Source organism: Canis aureus, chromosome 13, assembly GCF_053574225.1.
Source record: "Canis aureus isolate CA01 chromosome 13, VMU_Caureus_v.1.0, whole genome shotgun sequence".
Taxonomy (NCBI): domain Eukaryota; kingdom Metazoa; phylum Chordata; class Mammalia; order Carnivora; family Canidae; genus Canis; species Canis aureus.
In genome coordinates this window covers 8,472,306-8,496,785 of record NC_135623.1, presented here as the reverse complement: position 1 = coordinate 8,496,785, position 24,480 = coordinate 8,472,306, and the positions used below count along the sequence as shown (strand labels likewise).

Genomic DNA, 24,480 nt, shown 5'->3' with positions numbered 1-24,480 from the left:
ATACTTAGTTGTCTAGGTCATTATTGTATTCCCATCCCTAGAACAGGCCAGACTCAAAGAATGCACTCAATAAATATTTATTGGATTAATAAATGAGTAACTGTCTTTCCTCTACATGGAAGGGGACCCACTTGCAGCTTGGGCCAAACCCCACTCAGGCTTAGTGACTAGACATCTGAGACCCTACTAGCATCACAGCGTGGGAGTCTTGAGTCATTGGCATTAAATGTGGTATGGATGAGGCCCCAGAGGTCTGAGGAGAAACCATCAAACCACAAGACAGGGTGATTATGTAGAGAAAAATTAATCTCACTTACGAAAAGTCTACATACTAAAATTCCAAAACACACGAGGAAAGCTAAAGCTAATAATGCCAACAAAATCAGTAACTGGTAGAATGACTCCACTACAGACAAAAGCAAGTAAAAGAATTATCTAAAAACAACTTCAAAATCGATGTTGAAGCTCTTCAAATAACATCCACCCATAAAAAGAGAAACATAAATTATAATATTAAAGCAGGAAGAAATGAAAACCATTTCTAAACTCTGGGGATGAGAAATACGGTCATGGAAATTAACTGGGGAGACAAAATAAATCTGGCTTGGACACACTAGAAGATAGGATTCATTATTTGGAAGAGAGAATTGGGGATCTCACCTAGGATGCAACAGGGATAAAGGGCAGTGGAGAAGTCGGAGGGGCTCTACGGGCCGCAGAGAGGTTGCAGCCCGGGTTGATGGGTGCCCCTGTTCCCTTGGCTGATCCTTGCAGTCACCTGAAGACCGCTCTGTACAGGACCACACCCTCGGCCTTTCCACCTGGGAGCATTGTCTGGCTGCAGGAGCCTGCTCAGCTTGCACAAAGGGTGGACAGAGTGCTGGGGCATTGGCCCCAGGAAAGACCCTCAAGCAATAAGGGACATTAACTAATGTTAATGGATAAATGCTTCACCTTCCTTGCCCCTTAGTGGGACAATTATGCAGCCTGTTTCGCACAATCTCCCATAGCCTCCCCCCCGCCCCATAGGACCTCAGTGACTCCCAACAGGAACCTGCTCGTGGTCAATCCTATATCTCTCCTCTGTCTCATTTCCCCACTTCTTCACTGCGCTTCCTGGCCTTATTTCCCAAATAAATGACTTGCATCCCAATCCTTGTCTTGGGATCCGTTTTGGGGAAACCCAAACTAAGGACAGGAAAATAACTGTGGCTTACACAAGATACAAGTCCATTTCTCGCTCATGGAGTAGTGGCCCATCATTAGGAAGTTTAGGGCAACCTCATAACGTCATGGAGACGCCTTCTATCTCAATTCTACTTTAAGGTCTAAGATGACTCCACCAAGCTCCAGCCATCTCGTGCATTTTCCAGATGGCAGGAGGAAGGGCAGGTCAGAGGGTAGCATTTGCTTTAAAGACATTTCAAGGAAGTTCCCTGAGACTCATGCTTTTACCCATTGGGCAGAACCCAGTTATTTATCCATTAAGTAGATAAAAGGAAGAAGTATAGTCATTATTCCAAGCGGCCGTGGGCCTAGTTACAAGTCAGAGATTCTATTTCAAGGAAAAGGGGGAAAATAGATACTGGGGAACAACTTGCATTATATGCCCCCAAGCAGTGAAGAAGTTTAGGTCTACAGAATGCCATACAGGAGTTCCAGGAGGGCACGGGGAGTGCAGAAGAAGCAAGATTAAAAAAAAATAAGGCTGAGAATTTTCCAGAATTAAAGACAGACACGAGAGCTCAGCGCTGAACGGAGCAAGGAGAAGTAAATTCACACCCAGATGTGCTGTAGTGAACCTACAACATACCAAGGATAAAGAGAAAGCACGAAAGCCACAGCAAAGACACCTCGGCCTCCTGGGGCCCCTCATCCAGAACCAGGCCTCATGCCGAGGGGTCACACGTCCGGTCACGGAACCTGAGTGGAGCCTGGGCCCGGCCCCACCTGAGGGTCCTTCAGCCCCTCAGCCCCCCAAGGGAGTTGAATTCCTGGCTGCTCCCCCGGCTTATGCACCCACATCTCTAGCTTCCATGTTACCTAGCCTGTTGGGTGTCTCTTACATTTCTGGGCCTTAAAAATGTTTATCTTGGATTTGAGCACGACTTTTCCTGTTTTGAATTTATCTTTTTTTTTTTTCTTTAATCATTGCTCTAAGTTTAATGCATGGAGGTGGGATTCAGAACATGAACGTATAGTACCGTCTTGACCAGAAGTCTCTGGATCCTTTGGATCTCCCCAGAGTGGAGACCCTCTGCCTATGAAGAGGACTGTTTCCAGCAGCCAGGCAGGCAGATAGGGGGAACAAAGGAACCTGCCCTTCTGGAAGCTTCTATTTTCTTCTCCAAGGAGACGCAGGCTCTGGAGGACCCAGAGAGCCCCCCTGAATAAGGCTTCTTTGGGCCTCCTGGCCTCCCAGTCTCCTGGTTCATTGCCCCCTGACTGTCCCAAGTCATTCCGTCACAGGGCTCCCTGCCAACACTCCACCTCAAAGGTCCTCACTGATGCGGGGCTTTAGGTGTTCATGGCCATATTTGAATTTCAACAAGGGACTCATAAAGATGTTTTCATCTTTAAAATGTACAGGAATGGAATTCAAATGGTGGAATGACAGGCTGTGTGTGGGGTCGATTGGCTGGGTCAGAGACATCACACCTGGCTGGCGGGGAGAGCTTTCTGACGACAGGAGCTGTCCAACAAGGCGTGGGCTGCTGTCACTGGAGGAACTCAAGCGGTGGACGGCTGACCTTCCACTGGGCGCCGGGCGGGGCCCTGGATGGAAGGATCTGGAGGCAAGACGGAGGGTTCTGGGAGAAGCAAAAGAAGCAGCTGAAAAGTGTCACTAAGATGTTCTTACTGCTCTGAAGCCAGCCTCGCTCCCCATGCTGATACGTTTCCAAAAGCGTATCCTACGCTGGTACCCTGAGAATGGGGCGCCTAGGTCACCTTTTGGGGGTCTGGCCCCTGAATGACAGGGTTGGACTCAAGCACAGGGGTTCTCAGAGTCTCCACCAGCAGATCTTAGGGTCCAGGCCACGAGGAGCTTCCCCTCTGCTCCCCAGAACTCAGCCCCCTCAGTCTACCCCACGCATGCTCACCCACCTGTGTGACCCGTTCAGAAGAGGTGATCCCAGCTGCCGGTGCGGCTGTGCTTCAAAGCCTGTGTTATCTTTCATGTTTCACAGTTACCATAGCAGTCAGATTTATCTTCATCTTTTACAATTCAAAAATACTAATGGAATTACTGGTTTTGTCTGTGTTTTAAAGCCATAGCATCTTTTTCTTTCACTGCTATCCCTTAAAATGTCCTCAAAGGGATAAATGTAATCCCAGAAAGACCTTCTCAGGAAAAAAATGGGTATTTTCCCCCCAACTTTAGTGGGGTTTATAGCATGACTGGCAGCACAAAAGAGTTTCTATAGCATGATTGGTGTCATACAAGGGGGTCTCCTAAGGGCCCTTTCACTGTCCACCTCTCTTCTGGGCCCTGGCAGGTGAAGGCAGGGTCCCTGCCGGCCATTGCACTTGTCATTGCTGGTGGCTTCTTGGAGGAAGGAATTGTGTGCTTCGTCTTTACAGTGCAGTCCCATTCTTCCCATTTTACAGATGAGGAATCAGGGCTGAGAGAGGTGAAGTGACTTGCCCAAGGTCACACAGCCAGGGAGAGGCTGAGTGCCCTACTCTCTCTCAACCATGTTCTCTCTACATCCTCTAGTTGGTCTCTGTTTGACCTTTTCTCAGAGAGGATTTCTGCCTTTTTTTAAAAATAGTCTCCGTAGAGACTGGCAAATATTGCCAATGCTGACCGTATTTCAATTCCTCACCGCAGGGTATTGGGAAAAGTTTTCAAATAGCAATGATTGCACCTGGGAGAAACCGCATTTGCTGCAATCCTGCCACTGCGCAAAGCTTGGGAGGATTTTTGTTCTGCTTACGCAAGAATTTCTATGTGAATTTTTTTTTTTTAGGATTGTATTTATTTATTCACGAAAGACACAGAGAGAGAGGCAGAGACACAGGCAGAGGGAGAAGCAGGCTCCATGCAGGGAGCCCGATGCAGGACTCGATCCCAGGACCCCGGGATCAGGACCTGAGCCGAAGGCAGACGCTCAACCACTGAGCCACCCAGGCACCCCTTCTATGTGGATTAGAGCCCTTAGGTCACGACACAGTGTCTTCAATTTTAGCTTTCAGCTGTGTGGCACTTTGCATTTTGAGATACCTTTTCTGATTATCAGTATAATATGCGATCTGTTCTTTGCTAACTTTTGGAGGATAACTCTTTATTTTAAAATAATTATAGATATGTAGGAAGTTGCCAAAAATAGTGCACAGAGGTCACATGACCCTTCCTCCAGGTTTCCCACCCCCCACAAAGGGTACCTATCAAATCAAACCCAGGAAATCCGCACTGGTACAATGCGTGGGTACAGTTCTGTGTCATTTTGTCACACGTATAGATTTATGTCACCACCATTGTAACCGAGATACAGAACATCCCATCACCACGAAGTTCCCTCATGTTGCCCTTGACTCTTACATCACGGACTTTCCTCCCACTCTCTCGAAGCCCTGGCCATTGCGAATCTTCTCCGTTCCCGTCATTGTTTTCATGTCTAGAATGTCATATAAATGGAATCCCACAGTCTGTAACCTTTTGAGATTGCCTTTTTTCACTCAGCGTAGTGCCCTTGCCCTCTGTCTGGGTTGTTGTCTCTATCCACAGCTGGTTCCTTTTTATTGTTAAGTAGTACTCCACAGGGCCGGGGGTGGGTACAGTTTTGTTTTGTTTTTTTTTTAAGAACTTGGACGTCCAGAAAATATACAGAAAAAGATAGGGAAAACAATCCCAAGCCCCCAGATTGGAGGGGGGAGTCTCCTGGTCTCCCTCTGGCCCAGGTGAGGACTGGCATAGGGAGAAGACAAAGCCACGTGGCTGCTCCCTCTCCTCCCCTCCGTGGAACTCCAGCTGGCTGTGAGGACTCTCTCTCTCTGCATCTCTCTTTTCTTTTTTCCCCTCTCTTTCTCCTCACCCCGTGTGTCTCCATCTGCCTCTCTGAGTCAGTCTCTCTCTTTTTCTCAAACCACAAAACATGGCTAAATGCAATTTCCATTGAGTGCAAAATCTTGTGTCTGTGCTTCATTATTCTGTCTGGATTCGTACATGTTTTCAATTGCATAATTCCCCTCCTTCCTCATTTTCTCCCCAAGACTTTCTCCCACATAATATGAGCATTTGGGGGCCAGCTTTTGACAGTTCTGCCTTTGAATGTTGTGAAAAGTGGAGCGAGTGCCTCTTTCAGCCCTGCACCACCAGGGAAGCTTGGTTGGCAAGCTCCCCGGGGCTGCTGCAGTGCTTTGTCCCTTAGGCCAGGCCCGGGTGGCGGGAGTGCCCCTTTACCAGCCCGCAGGAAGGCCAAGGTTGCAGCACCTGCCTTAGAAGAGTCCAAACAATATTCTGACGGCCAACTCCTGACCCTCCACCCCACTGGCGACCACAGCGTCAGGGCCAAAATCCCCTCCCTGGCTACTCAAGAGTCTTAAGCATCTGGACCGACCCTCTTCGTTCATTTAAGCCTTTGATCCTTTATGACTGGAAAGTATAGTCTTTTGCTCCAATAGCCACTGCAGCTTTGAAATGGAGTGTCTCAAAAATAACCTAGACATCCAAGAAGTGAATAGTTAAATACATCGTGAGATGTCCTATATAGAATCAAACATTAGAAAGTCACTAAAAATCATGGTTTGGTAACTCAACAGTTGAGCATCTGCCTTCAGCTCAGATGGTGATCCCTGGGGTCCTGGGATCGAGTCTCTCATGAGACTCTCCCTGCAGGGAGCCTGCTTCTCCCTCAGCCTGCATCTCTGCCTCTCTGTGTGTGTGCCTCTCGTGAATAAATAAAATCTTTAAAAAAAATCATGGTTTGGAAAGTTCTCAGAATGGGAAAGTATGCACAATATACCGTTAAAATCCCAATGATGTAAAAATACTTAAGTATGGAAGAATGGCTTAGAGAAAAAGCACCAAAGTGTTAAAGGTTCTTACTTCTGGATCGAGGGATTATAGACGACTTTTCAATTTTCTCTTAATGTTGGCAATAAACACGTTTTATCTTTACAATCAGAAACAAATATGCGTTATTAAAACTAGATGAAGGCTGCTGGATACAAAGTCACTTCCCTAACCCTCTAGTCAAGTGGTGTTGGAGAGCATCTCCTCCCCATGGGGAGGGCAGACCCTTGTCCAGGCACCTTTCCTGGAGCTTAAGCACCTGCTGCTGGGCCAGGCAGGTGGAGAGCAAGTGCTGGCTGCCCAGTCCCCACCCTCCCCACCACTTATATTTTTAAATGGACTTTGCAGCGGAGTGGGCAGGTCCTGCCTGGCATCTGCATTTCCACATGGCACTTCTGGAGCCAGGGACTGTCCCACACTCCTGATGCAGTGTCCTCGGTTGTCCTCATGGCCTCCAAGTGGATTAGATGATCCCCTTCACTCAGGGCAGCCATGTAGTCTGGTTTCCTGGGAGCTGGCATAGGCATTGGCCTTCCAGACATATGCATAGAACCCAGAGCTCCCTGGTTCCAGCTTGATGTCCTAGAAAGAACATGGAGTTCTAGAAGCCTGGACCCTGCCATTAAGTCCTGCCTGAGAGAAGGGAACCTGAGAGAGGACAATCAGTCCCATTTGCAGGAGGAAAGTTACATCTAGTGTCTGGGGACCATTTTCTTGACCCAGGGATTTTTAAGCCAGTTCTAAGTGCAAGCGACAGTCTGTAGTCTGGCTGCTGTGGTAATGACTTAGGGCTGGGCTCTGGGGCCAGCCTGCCTCGGCTCTAATCCCAGCTCCACCACCTTGGGCAAGTTTTCTTCCCCTCTCTGTCCCTCAGGTCCCTCAACTGCAAATCGGGGGTACCTACTTCATAGAATCATGGCAAGGAGTAATGAAGTTGATTTGTGTAGAGTCCTGAGAGCCGAGCAGCGTAGCCCACAGCGAATGTTAGCTATTATTCTTATTATTCCACCATGCGGTCATGGGAATGGGAAAGCAGGATATTCGACATTGGGGCTCTCCCAGAAAAGCCCAGATGTAAGTCTCTGTGATGAATGCCAAATGAGGATTACCAATTAAAAGCCCTGCCTCAAATCTGCTCCAGAGTAGGGGGGGTGGTATGAAGAAATACAGGCCTTGGTGTGGGTCTGGGGGGGTCCTGAGCAGTGGGGAGGCCAGGGGGCACAGCCGGCTGGGCCTCGAAGGAGGCTGGGGGCAGATAAAGGGGCTTGGCCAGGACGACGGGTAGGTGGGCGCCTCTGCCAGCAGAGCAGGGGGGACATACCAGGCGCCTTCAGAGAGGATGGAATTCCAGCTGGGGCCGGTCCCCATGGGGCAGGGACAAAGCCTCTGCTTGGGACACCCGGCCCTTTGCAGCTGCTTTCTTGTCGCAAGGGCCCTGCAGGGTAGATTCGCATACAGAGGAGGACATCAGGCTAGATGGGACCACGACTGGCTGGGGACCCTGAGACTGGGAAGGAGGGAACTGAGATTTGAATCCAAGGTTGCCTACCTTCCCCCTGGGGGTGTTGTGTGTGTTTGGGGGGGAATGAGGCCAGAAGGCTTCGGCTCTCTGGTGGGGGTAAGGAGGGCTGAGGCCTTGCGAGTAGCCTGCTGCAGGGATGGGGAGTGGCTGAGGGAAACCCAGCCCCAGGTGTGGGAAGCCCCCGCCTGCTGGGCAGCCACGTGGGGGAAGAGCAAAAAGTAGGTCAGTCACGCAGGAGACAGAGCATGAAATTAATGAGCACCCAGGAGCTGCAGTAGTCACCTTCCAGGAGGGCCCTGGAGGAGGAATGCGATCCCCAGGGAAAGGTAGTGGGGTCTGGGATGGGGGTCCGGGGTGGGTGGGGGAAGGAGGCCTGCCCTAGCACCGCTTTCTCTCCTGGCCCCTCTGCACTGGGGGAGCTTCGTGGGGCAGGATGGGAAACGATGGCAGAGTTCAAGGGGTAGAGACCTCCTAGGCAGGAGGGGCCTACCCGTAGAAGCCCTGTGAGGGTAGAACCATGACGGCTTCCTTTGCAGCAGGCTGACCCCTGCTGCCTAGGACAGTGTCAGGTAACTGCCCCACCTGAGTAAAGACGTGATTAGAGAGACGGCTTTGCTGTGTACGTTGTGGGTGACCCAAGGAAGGGAGGCCTTTGTTCCTCACTGGCATTCAGGGAGCTTTAACCGAATTTGGTAACATTTGCCAAGTACCTGCCACATCCTGGACCCTTCCCTTATGAAGCTCACCATCTAATGGAAAGACAGGTTAGCACGTGATTATAATACCATATGCTAAGCAAGGAAATGGATAGAGACACAGAGAATAGACAGTTCTGTTGGGGGTGGGCTCTTGGTATGACTTCTTAGGAGAAATGACTCAATAGCTGGGCTTGGAAGTCAAGGACAGGGCTACATTGTGATTTTTGTGGTCTGAACTTGGCCTCTGTGGACCATTCCTTATGCGCGTGCACGCGCACACACACACGTGCACACATGCAAATAAATATACATTATTCAAACTAAATGATGCAATGATACACACAGAATTTAAAAGTATATTAAAAACAGAAAATATACATGAAAAAGGATATTTTACAACCGTACTAGTGTAAAGGCAATTTATTAATGTTACATCTTAAAACATATTCTTTGACCTGAAAGTTTATTTTTTTTCTTCTGATTTTAAAATAAATCAAAACAGGAACACCTGGGTGGCTCAGAGGTTGGGCACCTGCCTTTGGTTCAGGTCGTGATCCTGGAGTCCCGGGATTGAGTCCCATGTTGGGCTCCCTGCATGGAGCCTGTTTCTCCCTCTGCCTGTGTCTCTGCCTCTCTCTCTCAGTCTGTGTCTCTCATGAATAAATAAATAAATCTTTAAAAATAAAAAAGGGAAATGAAAACATTTTCATGGGTTGCTAGAAGTGTTTTAGGCCCGAAGCACGATGCCTGTTAGGCCTAATGGATAAGCCAGCCCAGGTTAAGAAGAATTGGCTCAGCCAACAGGACAGGGAAAGGCATTCATTCCCAGGTAGAGAAAACAGGATGTGGAAAGACGGGGAGGAGTGAGGGTGCCAGCAGGTTCTAGCAAGAGCATGTGGTCCTGGGAGGTGGAACGGTAGGTGTTTAAAGAGACTGGCAGGCAATGGATAGGAGACTTCAGGTGGAGGTGCCCAGCCTCGAATGCCTTGTTATGCGCATCCCCAGAGGTTCTGGAATAGGAGCCAGAGGTTGCCTGTGAGAAGGGCCAGTTCCTGGACCTTGATTCCAGAGGCTGTGCCAGGAATGGTGCTAGGCACTTGCTGAAGTCTCTCCCAGCTCCAGGGACTCCCCCATACTGGCTGGGACTGGGTGTGGGGAGTAGAAGAGAGAGGATCCTAGCTGGCTCCTGGTTTCTCTCCATAGGGCAACATGGAGTCCCTTGGGGCTGGAGGGGCTTTCTCCTAGAACTGCTTCTCAAAGGCGCTTCTGACCCCTGGCTGGAGGGCATGTAGGGTGGTTCGGTGGGAAGGTGGTGGGCTTTGGTAAAAGACCTGAGCTCAAATCCTGGAGATGCCACCTATGAGCTCTGTGACCCTGGGCCTAATGCTTCACCTGTGAACCTCAGCTCCTTTGTGAATGTGGGATGTAGCTGTTCTTGGCAGGGCTGTTAAGAGGATTAAATGGGATTGCATACAAGGCCAGGACAGGGACCAGACACAGTCTGGAGCAACAGAAATATGCATTTGTTTTACCAGGTTCCAGATATTATATGATGGTGAGCACCAGGGATGTGCCCTTGATCCCTGTAGACATGGTCCTGTTCTCAAGGGGCTCCTTCCTCACCCCCACATCACCTCCAGTCGTCATGTTGGGGCCAGCTTGTTGTTGATTTGGGCCGGATCCTGCCTCGGAGGCGACCCAGACGCTCATAGCTTGACTGCGGCCAAGGTAAGTGGAGATTCTCCAGGAAGCGTCCTTTCCAGCTGGGAAACTGACTCTAAAGCCTATTGCTGGCTCTGAAACAGGGAAGACGTGGGCAGAGCTGGGGAACTCTGAGCCTGTGAACTGGCTGATTCGAGCCCCCTTCTCCTGGGAACTCCTCCTCACCTCCAAGCCCAGTTCTATCAGCCCTGCCAATGAGAAGGCGGGCGGGCCTGCTGGGTAGAGTCACGGGGACCCAGAGTTTTCTGGCCCTCAGCAGTCAGCAAATAGGAGGCCTTACACATGCCATGGTAGGCACTGGGTGTGCAGAGAAGAACCTGACACTTCTTACCCTTCTGGGAACTCACAATCTAGAGCAAGCTTTCTTACCTTGGCTCTCTTGACACTTGGGGCTGGATAATTCTCGAGGGAGGAGGCTGTATATTACAGGATGTGTAGCAGCATCCGTGGCCTCTACCTGCTAGTTGCCAGTAACAGCCCCCCTCCAGTTGTGACAACCGAAGATGTCTCCAGACGTTGCCAAATGTCCCCTGGGAGACAAACTCTCCCCACTAGTTGAGAACTGCTGGCTTAGAGAGGGAAGGAGGCTGACCCATCAGTACAGTGTGCACTGTGGTGAGCATGGGTGCCTCGTGGCCCAGAACCCAAGAGAGGCTTTTGGGAAACGACCTGAATGATGGCAAGGCCTCAGGTTGTACAGAGCTGGGATTCCAGCCCAGGATCCCTGTGCCCTGCTCTAGTGTTTCCCTCCTGGGCACCTGACTTCTCTCCAGATCCATCTACTCTCCTGGACTACCCCCGCAGGAGCAGCTTCTGTCTAGAGAGCTAGCCACACTGGTTTGAGCAGTCTGGCTGTGTCTGCCCTGGGGTTGGTCTCATGGCCCTGCCATAGAGCTGGTGCCCAATAAGCTTTCACGCATGTTAAGAAAGGCTCTGCTTGTCCCTTGGGATAGCCCTCTGAAAGCTGGCTGGGTGGCCACTTAAGTACTGTGCTTATGCTAAGAACAATCCTTCAACCAAGTACTTCAGTGTAAGCATTTCCAGGTTCTCTGCTCCACAGAAGCTGCTGGAACGTGGGAAGCAGAAAGCTCTGGAGCCTCTGAGCCTGAAGACTGGATCCTCCTCGCTCTGCCCGGCACCAGGGGTGTGACCCAGACACAAGACCTCCATCCTGCAGGGCTTCTGCTCCCTGACCTTCAGAGTAGGCACGGCCACCATGCTCTTCACAGTTTCCTGGGGATAATGCTCAATGCTTTATAGGAAACCAGTTTTTATAAACAGAAAAGTCTTATACGTGTTCATTATTTTCTGAGTTTCCAAGAGGCATTGAGGGTTGATGTTCTGATTTTTCTTTCTTTCTCTTTCTTTTCAAAATTATTATTTGAATATTTGAATTGTCACCCACACATTTAACAAATATTTATTGAGCCCCGCCTATATGCCAAGAGCTCAGCAGTGAACACATGGAACAGGAGAGAGAATAAATAAGAGAAGTGAGTTACGTATAGATAATGTGTTAGATGGTAACAAATGTGAAAGGAGACAAACCCAAATCCTGTGGGTTGGTGGGGGCATGTGTTGAAATTTTAGGCAGGGAAGGCCCCTCTGGAGGCTGACATTTGAGTAAAAACCCAAAGGAGGTGAGGGAGCAGCTTATACCAATGTCACTCCAAACAGAGGAACAGTAAACAACATACCCAGATGTTTAGGGATGGTGAAGAGGCCAGGGTAGGGTGTTGAGGATGAGCTGGGCAAGTGAGGTTGGCAGGATAGAGGAGGAGCATGGTGAGGGAGGTGAGGGAGGCAGCTCCCAAGTGGCCTCAAGGCCGCCAGAGGGACTTTGGCTCTTACTCTGGGTCAGGAGGCCAGGGGAAGGTTCTGGGTGCAGAGGGTCGGGGTGGCTCTGACTAATTTGCTGAGGCTGGTCATGTGTCCCCTGTTTCTCATACTTGGCTGCTAATCCTTCCAAGAACCCAGCAAAAAAGTCAAACCTGCTTTGCAGGTTGTTCCGAGACTTCTCTCAGGTGGGGGATCAGGATAGCTCAGCTGAGCCCTTGCTAAGGGCCAAGACTTGACCCCTAGTCTATCCCCCAGGTTCTGATGTTTTCACAGCCGAGAGCAAGGCCCCACTCTGCCCCAAGTGCTTGTCACAACGAACAAAATACATTTCACAGCGATTTAAGATGATTTCTGCCCCACTAGAGGGTGGTTGTTGAAGACTTACTCATCACTTACGTGTTAGCTATCACTCCACCAAGAGATACCCTTGGAACGGGGAGGAAGGAAAGGCAGAATTCTAGAGCTTGCTAGAATCTGGAGGCCTGGGCTCTGGTTTGGACCCTGCCACATGGTGGCGGCTTGACCTCCTCAGTGTCCTCATCTTCAGAATCCCTGACCGGCCCTTCTAGAGGCTGTAATGAGGACCCTGAAGACAAACAAGGGTCAGGAGCTTGCTCTGGTAGAGGAAGGAACCCCCACATCCCTTCCTCCTTCCTACCAAGCTGCAGTGGGAGCCAACTGCCCCTAGGTGGCGCAGTTTTTCCAGGCTGAACCTAGCTGCTGTCTCCCAAGGGGGTGGGAAGATTTGGGGGACGGTGCAGGATACAGATAATACTGGAAACCAAGGAAGTGGGCATCTGAGGTCAAAATCTGCAGCCGATGATCCCTGCTGCTCCTCCACCGGGCGCCATGGGAGTTAGTGGAGCAGGGCACGCATTGCCACTCTGGCCATCAGACTCTGAACCTTAGGGGCCGCAGTCCTTGGGGTCATGGGATGAGCAACCAAGATGTATGCAGGGCAGCATCCATTCTCTTCTGGATGAGGAAGCTGAAGACTGGAGAGGAGGAGGCTTGCCTCATCACCCTATGACTCAGGTGCCCAGCTGGTCCCTCTGCTGACTGAATACAGGACACCTGATGAAAGCATGAAGTGCCACCCCCTTGGGCTGCCATCCTGCCTCTTGAACTTCTTCCCGGGCTGGCCTTCCTTCCTTAGCCTCTGTGGATGTTCTCAGAAGAGGCTGGGAGAGCGGTCTTTTGCTCCTCATATAAAGAATGGGTCTCTGGGCAGTGGAAGAACACAGGCTGAGGGACAGGAGGCTTGGGGGTACCAGCCACCTTGTCACTACCTTGGGAGCATGTGTCTTTAGCACATGGCTCTTTTCTCCCTGCCTCCTGTGTCCTTATCTGTAAAGTGCAGTGGGAAAGAAAGAGAGGGTTGGGCTGGAGAGCCCCAAGGTCAGTTTCCGACTGGGACATTCTGGGTTGCTCTTGAAGCTCTGGGTTGCACTTGAAGCATTGCTTCTGTCCATCAGGGAACAGGTAGGGGAGGGAAGGGCTTTGGTTCTCTCATTTAAAAACAGGGGGAGTGGACTAGATGATGTGTCATTCTGGCTCTGACATCTGCTTGGCAAGGATGAGAGGCAGTCACAGAGCCAAAGAAACCCCTCTGGGCTGCCAACACATGACGACCGCTCTGGAAGGTGCAGACCTGCTTCCTACGAAGGCCTCCAGGAGAGGCCCTGCAAAGTGGAACTGCAGGCCCCAGCAAGACTGGCCTCCTTCCGGAGGCTCCCTCTGGAGGAGAAGCTCTTCCTCCCCCTTGTAGAGCTGAAACCCATTGGCACCTCCAAAGGGTGTTCCTTTCTGGGCTTGATTACTAACTGTCTGCCTCCCTGACCAGACGACCTTGGGATCTTTCCAAAATCAAATCTTCCTTCGGAGGAGGCAAGAGATTGGTCACCACTCACCACTGAAGAAATTCAGAGATTGACAGCTGGCGGAAGATCTGCTGGGGGGGCGGGGGGAAGCAGCGCTCACTGTCAGCAGCCTGGTGCTAGGCTCCGCAGAGGCCCCTTCCTGTCTAGTAACTCGGTTAATCCCGTCACCCACAGATCAAGTATTTAAATGCCTTGTTTTCAGATGAAGGACCATTGCACAGCTAGTGAACTAAGGAGTTGGGCTTTGACCCAGGTCTCCGAATCCACAGCTCGCCCTTGTGCCACTTGAACATCCTACCGTGGGGGGAATAATAGAACATGGATCTGGAAGCCTGGCTCCTGGCTCCAGTCTGGGAGCCAAAGGGTCATGTGATGGCTAATGCTTGACAGCATTTTGTAGTTTCCAAGTGCCGAACTACTTAGTGTCTTGTTTGGTTCTCAGATCAGTCCATTGTACAGATGAGGAAACTGAGGCTCACTTGGGTCTACTGACTTGCCCATCTGTGCCCATGCAGTGGCTGGGCTGGCTTTAGCCAGATCTTTTGACCCTAGAGCCTGTGCAGCTCACAAATAATTTTTTGACAAGTCAAGCCTTCTTGTCTCTTGGATTCATTTTCCCAGTGTGAAAAATAAGGGGTTGGATTAGATCAGTAGGCAATCGGTAGTTCCGGACCCCTTTATTTAAAAAAAAAAATCGAGGAACTCATAGAATTTGGCAACTTAAAATTGAGTAAGGATACTTAAAACAACATTTTACCTTCAAAAAGCTAGGAGGATATAATCACAGTGTAGCAGGGAGGAAAAAAAAAAACAACTGAGAACAGAATTCCTCTTAGGAATTAAGTAAGTTGTGTTTAGCATAACACCTTGATGAGCCATTGTATTCATACCTAATAGCTCCGTGGGTCTGGCTGGAGTAGGCCTGAGGGGAAATGGAACTTCTAGAAGAATTCTTTGCAAAAGGATGACTCTGCAGCTGAGGGCTTGGAAGGATGACCAAGTGAGTGACTTGAAGCGAAGAGGCTGAAAGGAGTCTAGACATAGAGCAGCGGTTAGACATGGGGCGTCTGGGTGGCTCAGCGGTTGAGTGTCTGCCTTCGGCTCACGGGATCCAGGATCGAGTCCTGCGGGCCTGCTTCTCCCTCTGTCTGTGTCTCTGCCTCTCTCTGTGTGTCTCTCATGCAGAAATAAATAAAATCTTAAAAAAACAAAAAAGAGACCCAGAGACAACAACCCTGCAAGCTCTCAGTGGAAGGCAGAGAATGACCAGAGGACCCTTAGGAGAAGGGTGTCTGGTATGCAGTTCCAACTAGCAGGTGTCTGCTCTCCTGCACCAGTCACCCGGCTGATAGCCTCCCATCTGGTCCAGGGGCCCTTGCTCGGTACGTGCGGGGTGAGCAAGGAGGGTGGCCCCTCGGTGGGAATGCTTGGGGTCTGGCCGTCCCAGCTCCATCATTGGAAGTTACACAAGCTCTCTGAGCTTTAGCTTCCTTCTCTGTGAAATGGAAATAATATTCCCTGCCTGAGAGGCTGATCCGAGGAATAAGTGGGACCGTGAACTTAGCATAGTACTTGGTACTCAAGCCCTCAGTAGTAGCCACTTAGCTGCCTATTATTATTAACCACGGTTGTTTGGATATTTACAATTTAACTCACTGAGGTTGAGCTTGTGGGAGGCTTTTGTTTGTCATGTTTGGGGAAGGGGGTAACTTTTGCTGCTCTTAGATCCAGCCAGGATTCGGCAGGAGCCTCATCTGGAAAGAGAAGGAGGTGGGTGGGGTATTAAACTTGACACTGCACGCCTCCCCCCCACAACCCCCCCCCCCCCACCCTCCTTGCTTTTTCAAGGCTGAGTGCTGTCTGTGTCTGAGAATCTGCTCCCTTGGAAATGACAGCATCTCCTTCCAGGGCTGAGCCCAGAGGGCAGGGCTCCTGCCAAGGACAAGGCTGAGGGTTGGGGGAGAGGGGGAGAGACAGAGCAAAGGGGGAGTGAGCAGGACAAGATGTGACGAAGAAGGGAAGGCGCTTCCAGGACTGACAAGCAGTCGCAGAGGCAGAGAGAGGATGCATGTTTGCACGCGTGCTGGAATATGTGACCACACGCGTGCATCAGGTAGCAGGTGCGTGTGGTGTGCGTGTGTGGGTGTGACTGTGTATGAATGAGCGTGCACGAGAACCCATCAACCTATGAGCGTATCAGTGCCTGACTGCCGGTGAGTGGTGTGTGTGTGTGTGTGTGTGTGTGTGTACGGAGTTCATGTGCACATGTGCCTGGGGTCAGTGTGAGCTGGGCTAGTCAGTGGGGTCCACTCTCTGGGTGAGAGAGGAACCTCAGCTCTGTCCTGTTAGAGCACCTGGGCGGGGGCCCTCATATGTGGGGGGTCTAAAAGGAGGGACCATCTGTACCTTCCTTTGGGATCCCCTGACTCCCCGCCTCACCCCACCGCCACCAACTGACAGTCTCCCTTTGGGGGTCTAGGCCAGCCCCCCCATCGGCCCCCCTGCTGGCGGCTGGCCTCCACACTGGGTGGGGAGCGGGAAGGAAGGGAGGGAGGAGGGGAGGAGTGACCGGCCTCCTAGCCCCAACCCGCCTTGCTGCCAGGGAAACATCCTCCTCCCACCCCCCACCCCCAATCACCGTGATTCCTGCTGTGAGGGAGAGAGGAACCCTCCGTTTCCATGGCAACCTAGCAGCCCTGCTTCTCAGCCTGAGCCCAGGCTCCTCTGAGCCATGGAAGGAGTGGGAAGAAAGCCCCTCCTCGGGCTGTGGAGCCCCCACCCAGCGCCTCCCCTCTATCTCCAGACCCCCTTGCTCCTCTGGCGCCCACGGCCCCACTGGGACGGTGGTGTGCATGCCCCAGCAGCACCCCTGGGGCCTGGGGACCTGTCTGGTCTGCACAGGACCCGAGCTGAGCTGAGCGGGAGCTCTGCAGAGTGACAGGATGGGCTGAATTCCAGTCCTCGCCTGTGAAATGGTACTGATGTCACTACCTCGCAGGGCTCTTGTGAGGAGAAATAAAATAGTGCTTGTGGAAGTGCTTCGTGAAATCAGAGCGCAGGGTCAGGTGTGGGCCGCGCGGTGGGCAGGGCGGCTCAGGCCCTTTGGAGGGGGGCAGCCTCTCCCCTGCAACCCCACCCCGGCCTCCATTCCGGCCTCCCTGCCTCCCTCTCTCCTGCAGAAACGTGCACTCAGGGCAGCACCCACCCCACGGGGCTGCTGGGGCAGGGCGCCCTCCGCCCTCTGATAGTGCAAAACTGGAAACAACCCCGACGTCCATCAAGAGAGAAGTGGTTAAATAAATCATGGCCCAGCCACGGCCGTGCAGTCTTCAAAAGGGAGTCGGTGCTGACAGGGCACAATCACTGAGACATACTGCTAAGTCAAAAAATCAGGTTGAAGGAGAGGTACAGCATGATCCCGTCTACTGGGGTGTGGGCGAGGGTAGGTGTGCAAATGCCTGGAGGGGCGTGAGTGGTCAGGCCAGACTGCTGGCAGGGGTCACCCCACGGAGGAACGAGCCTGGACAAGGGCCAGCGAAGGGGAACTTCGACTTTTCCCTCTATAGCTCTCTGATCTGTTTGGCTTCGCAGCAAACGTAATTTAAAAATTAGGTGTCACTGTTGTTATGGTTGAAGAGGGAAAACACCCTAGAGACACTCCAAGGACGGCACAGGGGAGTGCAGAATGCAGTACGTGGGAAGCTTGGAGGAGAGAGGGAAAGTCAGGCCGGCTTCCAGGAGGAGGAGGAAGGCGGCTTCCAGGAGGAGGAGGAAGGCGTGGAGGAAGGCCAGCTGGTTCTCAGAGCAAGAGTAGGGCCTGGAATCAGAGCAGAGCTGAGGGCGATCCAGGCACAAGGGAGAGGTCGGAGGTGAGGGTGTGGTCAACACTGACCTCAGTTTGGGGCAAAATGTGAAGAATCAGATAGATGTGAGATTGTGGTTAGTTTCTTTGGGGGCCCAGGGAGAAGCAGGCTGGGTTGCACCTTGGCCGTGGCCAACCCTCCCCAGCCCGATCTGGTCAAGGCCCACACTCACTCGAGGTGGTAGGACATGCGGAGCCAGCAGGAATTCTTAAGCATGGGAAGGAAGGGAAGATTCCCAAGATGACAAAAATCTTCACTGAGGATCCACGTTAGGCCAATCATGAGCTACGCAGGTCATTTACCTATTTTTTTTCAATCTGCACAGGCACTTCTTGGGGCCAGGATGCCCATTTTTACAGGAGGGGAAACAGAAGTTCAGGGAAGTTCATTCATTCAGCAAACACTGATTGAGCGGCTCCCATCCGGGCACCGTTCTGGTTGCTGAGCAAATGGGAAGTCCCTGTCCTCATGGAGCATACAGCCTGGTAGGAGAGGAGGACATGAAAACAACGTGACATCAGGTGACAATGAGTGCTGTGCGGAAAACAAAGCTGAGTGAGCATGGGGTGGGAGGTGGGACAGGTTGCTTTGACTTTAAGAAGAGAACTGATGGGAATCCCTGGGTGGCTCAGCGGTTCAGCACCTACCTTCAGCCCAGGGTGTGATCCTGGAGTCCTGGGATCGAGTCCCGCATTGGGCTCCCTGCATGGAGCCTGCTCCTCCCTCTGCCTGTGTCTCTGCCTCTCTCTCTGTGTCTCTCATGAATAGATAAATAAAATCCAAAAAAAAAAAAAAAAAAAGGAAAAGAACTGAATGAAGCAATTAGAAGAACACCCGAGCAGAGGGGATAGCTGGTGCAAAGGCCCTGAGGTGGGGGCATGCTCATGGCAATCTAGGTGGTTAAGAAGCAGGTGTGGTTGTGGTGTGGGGGAGCAGGTGTAGTGAGAGAGAGTGGATGAGGTTGGAGGGGACTGAGGGATGTAGGGGTACAGACTGTACAAGACTTTGGAGGTCAAGCAAGGACTACGGATTTAATCCTATACATGTTGAGAACTGGAGGGGTTTCGACCAGGAAGGTGACATATCTCAGCTTTATGTCTTTTTTTTTTTTTTTTTTTTTTTTTTTTTAAATTTATTTATTTATTTATGATAGTCATCAGAGAGCGAGAGAGAGAGAGAGAGAGAGAGAGAGGCAGAGACACAGGCAGAGGGAGAAGCAGGCTCCATGCACCGGGAGCCCGACGTGGGATTCGATCCCGGGTCTCCAGGATCGCGCCCTGGGCCAAAGGCAGGCGCTAAACCGCTGCGCCACCCAGGGATTCCCTCAGCTTTATGTCTTAAAAAGATCACTCTGGCCACTGAGAGTAAATAAGACTGTAGGAGCCTGCGTGTGAGTTCAGGGGTCATTTGGGATGTGAACATATGTGTCCTGGTGAGAAGAGAAAGATGGTTTGGACCATAGCGGCAGATGCAGAGGTGGTAAATGGAGTCAGATTTGAAATATATTTTAAAAATAGAACCAACGGGTGTTCCTGTTGGCCTAGACATGAGCCACGAGATAAGGAGGGGTGTAAAGGGTGACTCTAAGACTTAGGGCCTGAGCAACTCGGGTCAGTGTTGGTGCCACTTTCTGAGAAGGGGGATATGGGGGAGGAGCAGGATTGGGGACAATCAGGATGCACTTTAATTTTGAGATCCTGGAGACGGCTACATGGGGATGTCAGGCAGGTAGCTGGATGTATGTGATAGGAGTTCACGGGGATGTCAGGACTGAAGATATAAATTGGGAAGTTGTCAGCATATAAATGTTTAAAGCCAGGGGACGGGATGAGATCACCCGGAGAGACAGAGAGTGTAGACAGGGAGAAGGGTCCCTGGGTGCGTCAGCATTTGCAGGCCTGGAAGAGCGGGGCCTCAGAAGGTTCATTGCATCCCGGGAATCATTCGTGCCCGCCAGCACCCCCGGGGCCGCTCCCCCAGGTCCGAGGTGGGGCCCAGGGCTTGCCAGGTGAGGCGGACACTGTACCTGCTGCTGTGGAGACCGCCCCTTGGGGCCCACCGCTTGGTCGAGGGGCAGGAAGCGTTGCCGTGACAGCGTAGATTTTGAAGCCGTGCGGCACCGATTTCCAACCCTGGCTCTACCACGATCTTGCTCTGTGATCGTGGGCAGGACGCTGCCCGTCCCTGAGCCTTATTAGTGTCCTTCTCTGTAAAATGGGGACAAGAACAGCCATTATTCGGGGTTATGGTGAGGGCCACGCCCATGAGCTTGTTCTCAGCTTCGAGCTTGGGGCCTAGACAAGCGAGGGTTCAGGAAATGTTATCTCTCCCCCACACACAGGAAACACCGGGGATCTGTTCATCCACGAGGCTCCGGGAGGTCAGCTGGAACCCGGGGAGAGACAGCCTGGAGAGCCCGAGGTCGCCCAGGGCGCGCCTGATGCCTGGGCCCCCCGAAGATGTGCAGTGCACTGCAGGGTCACCCGGACCCGGACTCCGCTGTCCTCCAGGAAGGACCCTCTGCCGTCCAGTCTCTCTCTCCCCCGCCCAGGACCCTTCGTGCCCTGACCCTTGGAGGGCTTCGTGTCCTCTGGCCTCCAGTGGCCAGTGGCTGCTTCTCCTCACCCTCCGCCCCCACTGCCCCCAGACCTGGGCACTCAGCCTCCCCAGGGAGGGAGCGTGGCCCGGCCTGGAGTCAGGCTGAGGAGGCCGGAGACAGCAGCGAGGGACAAGGGACGGGGCCAGCTGGCTCTCCCAGGGCCGGGGAGGTGGGGGTGGGAGGTGGGGGTGGAGGTGGGGGTGGGTGGGTGGGAGGGGTGGGGGGCTAGGGCTACGTGGCCAGGGGCCGAGGGCCTGTGAAGGGTGCCAGCCTCACGGTAGTCAGCGTGGGGCCTGGGCTCCCCACCCCCCCACCTCCCCACCGCTCCCCACCACCCCCAGCAGACCAGGCCTTCCTCCCTGCTGTCTGCGGGGCAGCGGGCCTGGGTGTGCTGAGAGGAGCCTGCCTCCCCATCCCCCGTCGCTATTTAATGCCGTTAACAATGGATTCATTAACTGGGATTAATCTCATATACCAGCTCTCTATCCCCTTGGCTATTAATCACTCACTTCATTAACAGGACAGCATTAGCCAACCTGGGAGCGAGACATGGCGCCCATACCAAGTACCTGCGGCTGCACCTTCTCGCCTTCCCTCCTCCCTGGCTCACCTGCTTGGTACCTTTCTGTGTCTGGACCGGTTTCCGTCTCGGTCAAGCAGGGTGTATGCATCGCTCTCCCCACGCTTCCCGCAGTGGCCTTGTCTCTGCCCCCCTGATTCATCCAAAGAGGGTCCATTTCTCTCTTTTTCCTCCCAGTCCGAGGCCTCCCAGGTCGTCGTGGGGACTCACGGCAGGTTGGGCGAACGAAGCGTGGGGAGATACAAACAAGGGGGCGCCGGGAGGCTCATTTTTCTTAAACTGCCTTTGCTGTTTACAAAGATAATATATGCCCACTGTACAAAATCCAAACGACACAAGAAAGGGAGAAAGGAGAACATCAAGGTTCCCTGAAATTCCCACCATCTCGAGATAATAACCTTTAGCGCTCGGTGAGCATCCTCTTGGATCTTGAGTGATATATATATAATTTTACCTAAATGGGATCATACGATGCATGCTGTTTTGCAACCTGCTTTTCCACTCAACAATATGTTGTTGAGCTCTTTCCGTATCAGCGAATATAATATACTCATACTTTTTTAATGGTTGCGCAGCATTTCTGCTTCACGGACACAAGATAATTCAGTCAATGGATCTCCTACTGATGGATATTGATACCGTTCCCAGTTTTTCTCTGATACATTTGACATGGGGAGCCACATCCCTGTATATATATCTCTGTGCGCTTGCCTAATTAACTCCTTAAGATTGATTCCCAGGAGTGGAATTTCTAGGACAAAGGGTTTGCACGATTAACATTTTGGTATAATGTGGCATAGCAGAGCCAGATGCCGGTACCAGTTCTGTCGTTGTCTAGCAAAGGGATGGTGGGCAAATTACTTAACCTCTCTGGGCTTCGGTTTCCTCATCTGTAAAATGGGGATAATAATAGGATTTATCCTGTGGGATTACTGTTAGGATGATGAAGTGCTGGGCACTTAGAACGATGCCTGGTGCGCGGTAAGGGTTGTATCTGTTAGCAGCTGCTACGGGGACACAGGCCCGCCGGCCTCTGGAGCCCCGGGACCCGGGCTCATGTCTCCCTGCATCAGTGTGGGAGGGACCCCCTGTCTTTAAACCATTGCCACAGGTGGACACCCTGGTCGGGTTTGGTTTCTTTCTTTTTTAGCTTTTCTCCCTCAATTTTTTTTTTTTTAAAGATTTTATTTATCTATTTGAGAGAGAGCAAGAGAGCATGACAGAGTGAGGGGCAGAGGGAGAGGGAGAGAAGCAGACTCCCCACTGAGCAGGGAGCCTGATGTGGGGCTTGATCCCAGGACCCTGGGATCATGTCCCGAGCTGAACGCAGACACCTGACTGACTGAGCCACCCAGGCACCCCTCATTTTTTTTTTTATTGTGGTAAAATACATACAACACAAAATTTACCATATTAACCATTTTTAAGTGTATAGTTCTGTGGCGGTTAGTACGTTCTTGCACAACCACCCTCATCATTCAACCCCAGAATGCTTCTCATCCTATAAAACTCAAACTCTGTATCCATTAACCACTAGCTCCCATTCCCCACCCCACCCGCCAGGCCCTGCAACCACCATTCTAATTCCTGCCTCCGTGATTTTGACGACTCTCAAGGCCTCATCTCAGCCGAATCATATATTTGTCTTTTTCTCGCTGGCTCTTTGCACTCATCATAATGCCCTACAGGTTCATCCACGTTGTAGCCTGGGCCAGAATTTCTTTCCTTTTAAAAGCTGAATAATATCTCATCATATGTATATACCACATTTTGTTTATCTATTTATCCATCAGGGGACACTTGTGTTGCTTTCACATTATTCACATTTGAATAATGCTACCATGAACATATTTTTTTGAGACCTTAGTTTCAACTCTTTTGGATATATACCCCAAAATGGAGTTGCTGCATCATATGATGATTCTATTTTTAACTTTCTGAGAAAACGATTCAGTGTTTTCTGCAGTGGTCGCGCCATTTTATGTTTCCTCAACAGTGCACCAGGGGTCCAATTTCTCCATATCCTTGCCAACACTTGTTGTTTTCTGTTTTGTTTTGTTTTGTTTTTAGAAGCCATTCTAAAGGGTGTGAAGTGGTATCTGATCGTGGTTTTGCATTTTCCTGATGACGAGTGATGAACATCTTTTCATGTGCTTATTGGCCATCTGTATATATTCTTTTTTTTTAAAGATTTTATTAATTTATTCATATGAGAGAGAGAGAGAGAGAGAGGCAGAGGGAGAAGCAGGCTCCTCGCAGGGAGCTGGATGCAGGACTTGATCCCGGGTCTCCAGGATCACACCCTGGGCTGGCGGCGCTAAACCGCTGGGCCACCGGGGCTGCCCCCATCTGTATATATTCTTTGAAGACTTGTCTTTTCAAGTCTTTTGCCCATTTTTAAATCTGGTTGTTTTATTGTTGTTAGTTTTGAGCTGTAGGAGTTCTTTATATATTCCAGACATTAACCCCTTATCAGATATAAAATTTGTAAATATTTGTCCTAGTCTGTAGATTGCTTTATTTTTTTTACTCTCTTTATAGTATCTTTTGATGCACAAAATGTCTAAATTTTCGTGAAGTCCAATTTCTCTTTTTTTCTTTTTCCACCTGTGCCTTTCGTGTCCTATACAAAAAAATCATTGCCAGATCCAATGTCATGAAGTTTTTGCCTTGTGTTTTCTTCTAAAAATTTTATAGTTTTAAGTCTTACATTGAGGTCCTTGATCCACTTTGAGGTAACTTTTGAGGACATAATGGTAAGTAAGGGCCCAACTTCATTCTTTTGCATATAAATATCCAGTTTTCCCAGCACCTTTTATTGAAAAGACTGTCCTTTTCGCATTGAGTGGTCTTGACACTTCTGTTAAGAATCGTTGGACTGTCTATATCTGTGCTCTCTTCTATTCCATTGGTCTATATGTCTGTGTCTATGCCCCTACCACACTGTTTTGACTATTGTAGCTTTGAAATAAATTTTGAAATCAGGAGGTGCAAGTGAGTCCTCTAGCTTTGTTTTTTTTCATGATAGTTTTGGCTTTTCAGGGTCTCTTGAGATTCTAGATGCAGTTTAGGATGGCTTTTCCCTTTCCTGCAAAAAAAAAAAAAAAGTCATTGCAATTTTGGTGGGGATTGTACTGACTCTGTAGATTGCTTTGGGTAGAATTGACATTTTAACAAAAGTGAATCTTCCAGTCCATGAACACAGCGTGGGAGAGAGCTCCTTTCCTTACTCGGTTGCCAATGACAGACCCCCTTGTCAGATTTTTTTTTTAAGATTTTATTTATTTGAGAGAGAGAGAGTACAAGTGGGGGGAGCAGCAGAGGGAGAAGGAGAGGCAGATTCTCTGCTGAGCAGGGAGCCCAGGGCAGGGCTTAATCTCAGGACCCTGCGATTATGACCTGAGCCAAAGGCAGATGCTTAACAGACTGAACCACCCAGGTGTCTCTACCCTTGTCGGTTTTTTAAAAAACTTTTGCCCACCTGCTAGGTCACAGCTGATACCATTTTTAAATTTGCATTTCTTTGATCACTATTGAACTGGAACGTATACTCAGTTCTTAACGGCAATCACATTTCACTTCTGAATTGTCTGGATCATGTTCTTTGTCCATTTCTCTACTGGAATATTTATCCTTTTTTAAAAAAAAAATTGTATTTGCAGGACCTCTTTTACGTATTAGAGAGAATGGTCCTAATGTTTTCTACTTTGTCCTGACTTTCAATCTTATTTATTTTTTGTCTTTCATAAATACTTGATTCT

At 50.6% G+C, this 24,480-nt stretch overlaps 1 protein-coding gene, 2 long non-coding RNA genes and 1 other non-coding gene across 6 annotated transcripts in view; 2 read left to right on the top strand and 2 right to left on the bottom strand.

Moving 5' to 3' along the window:
- Positions 1-11,455, top strand: part of LOC144281781 (uncharacterized) — a 33,597-nt gene extending 22,142 nt beyond the window's left edge. For 2 of the 3 annotated variants that reach the window (XM_077844515.1, XM_077844514.1), the window contains 2 exons: positions 9,772-9,964; positions 11,019-11,455. In XM_077844515.1, the coding sequence (XP_077700641.1) occupies positions 9,772-9,964; positions 11,019-11,108 (283 nt within the window). In that variant the 3' untranslated portion in view covers positions 11,109-11,455. The remainder of the gene's footprint in view (positions 1-9,771; positions 9,965-11,018) is intronic. The other variant, XM_077844516.1, reaches the window with a different exon arrangement.
- Positions 3,774-3,914, bottom strand: LOC144282753 (U4 spliceosomal RNA). The gene has a single exon (XR_013351205.1). It is a non-coding gene; the product is annotated as a U4 spliceosomal RNA (small nuclear RNA).
- A 4,205-nt stretch (positions 11,456-15,660) lies between the features above and the next one.
- On the top strand, positions 15,661-20,296 carry LOC144281775 (uncharacterized). Its single transcript, XR_013350172.1, has 3 exons — positions 15,661-15,797; positions 17,866-18,061; positions 19,882-20,296. It is a non-coding gene; the product is annotated as an uncharacterized LOC144281775 (long non-coding RNA).
- LOC144281776 (uncharacterized) lies at positions 17,006-21,030 on the bottom strand. Its single transcript, XR_013350173.1, has 4 exons — positions 20,750-21,030; positions 19,567-19,747; positions 18,188-18,289; positions 17,006-18,022 (listed from the first exon to the last, which is right to left on the bottom strand). It is a non-coding gene; the product is annotated as an uncharacterized LOC144281776 (long non-coding RNA).
- Between the last annotated feature and the right edge of the window lie 3,450 nt (positions 21,031-24,480).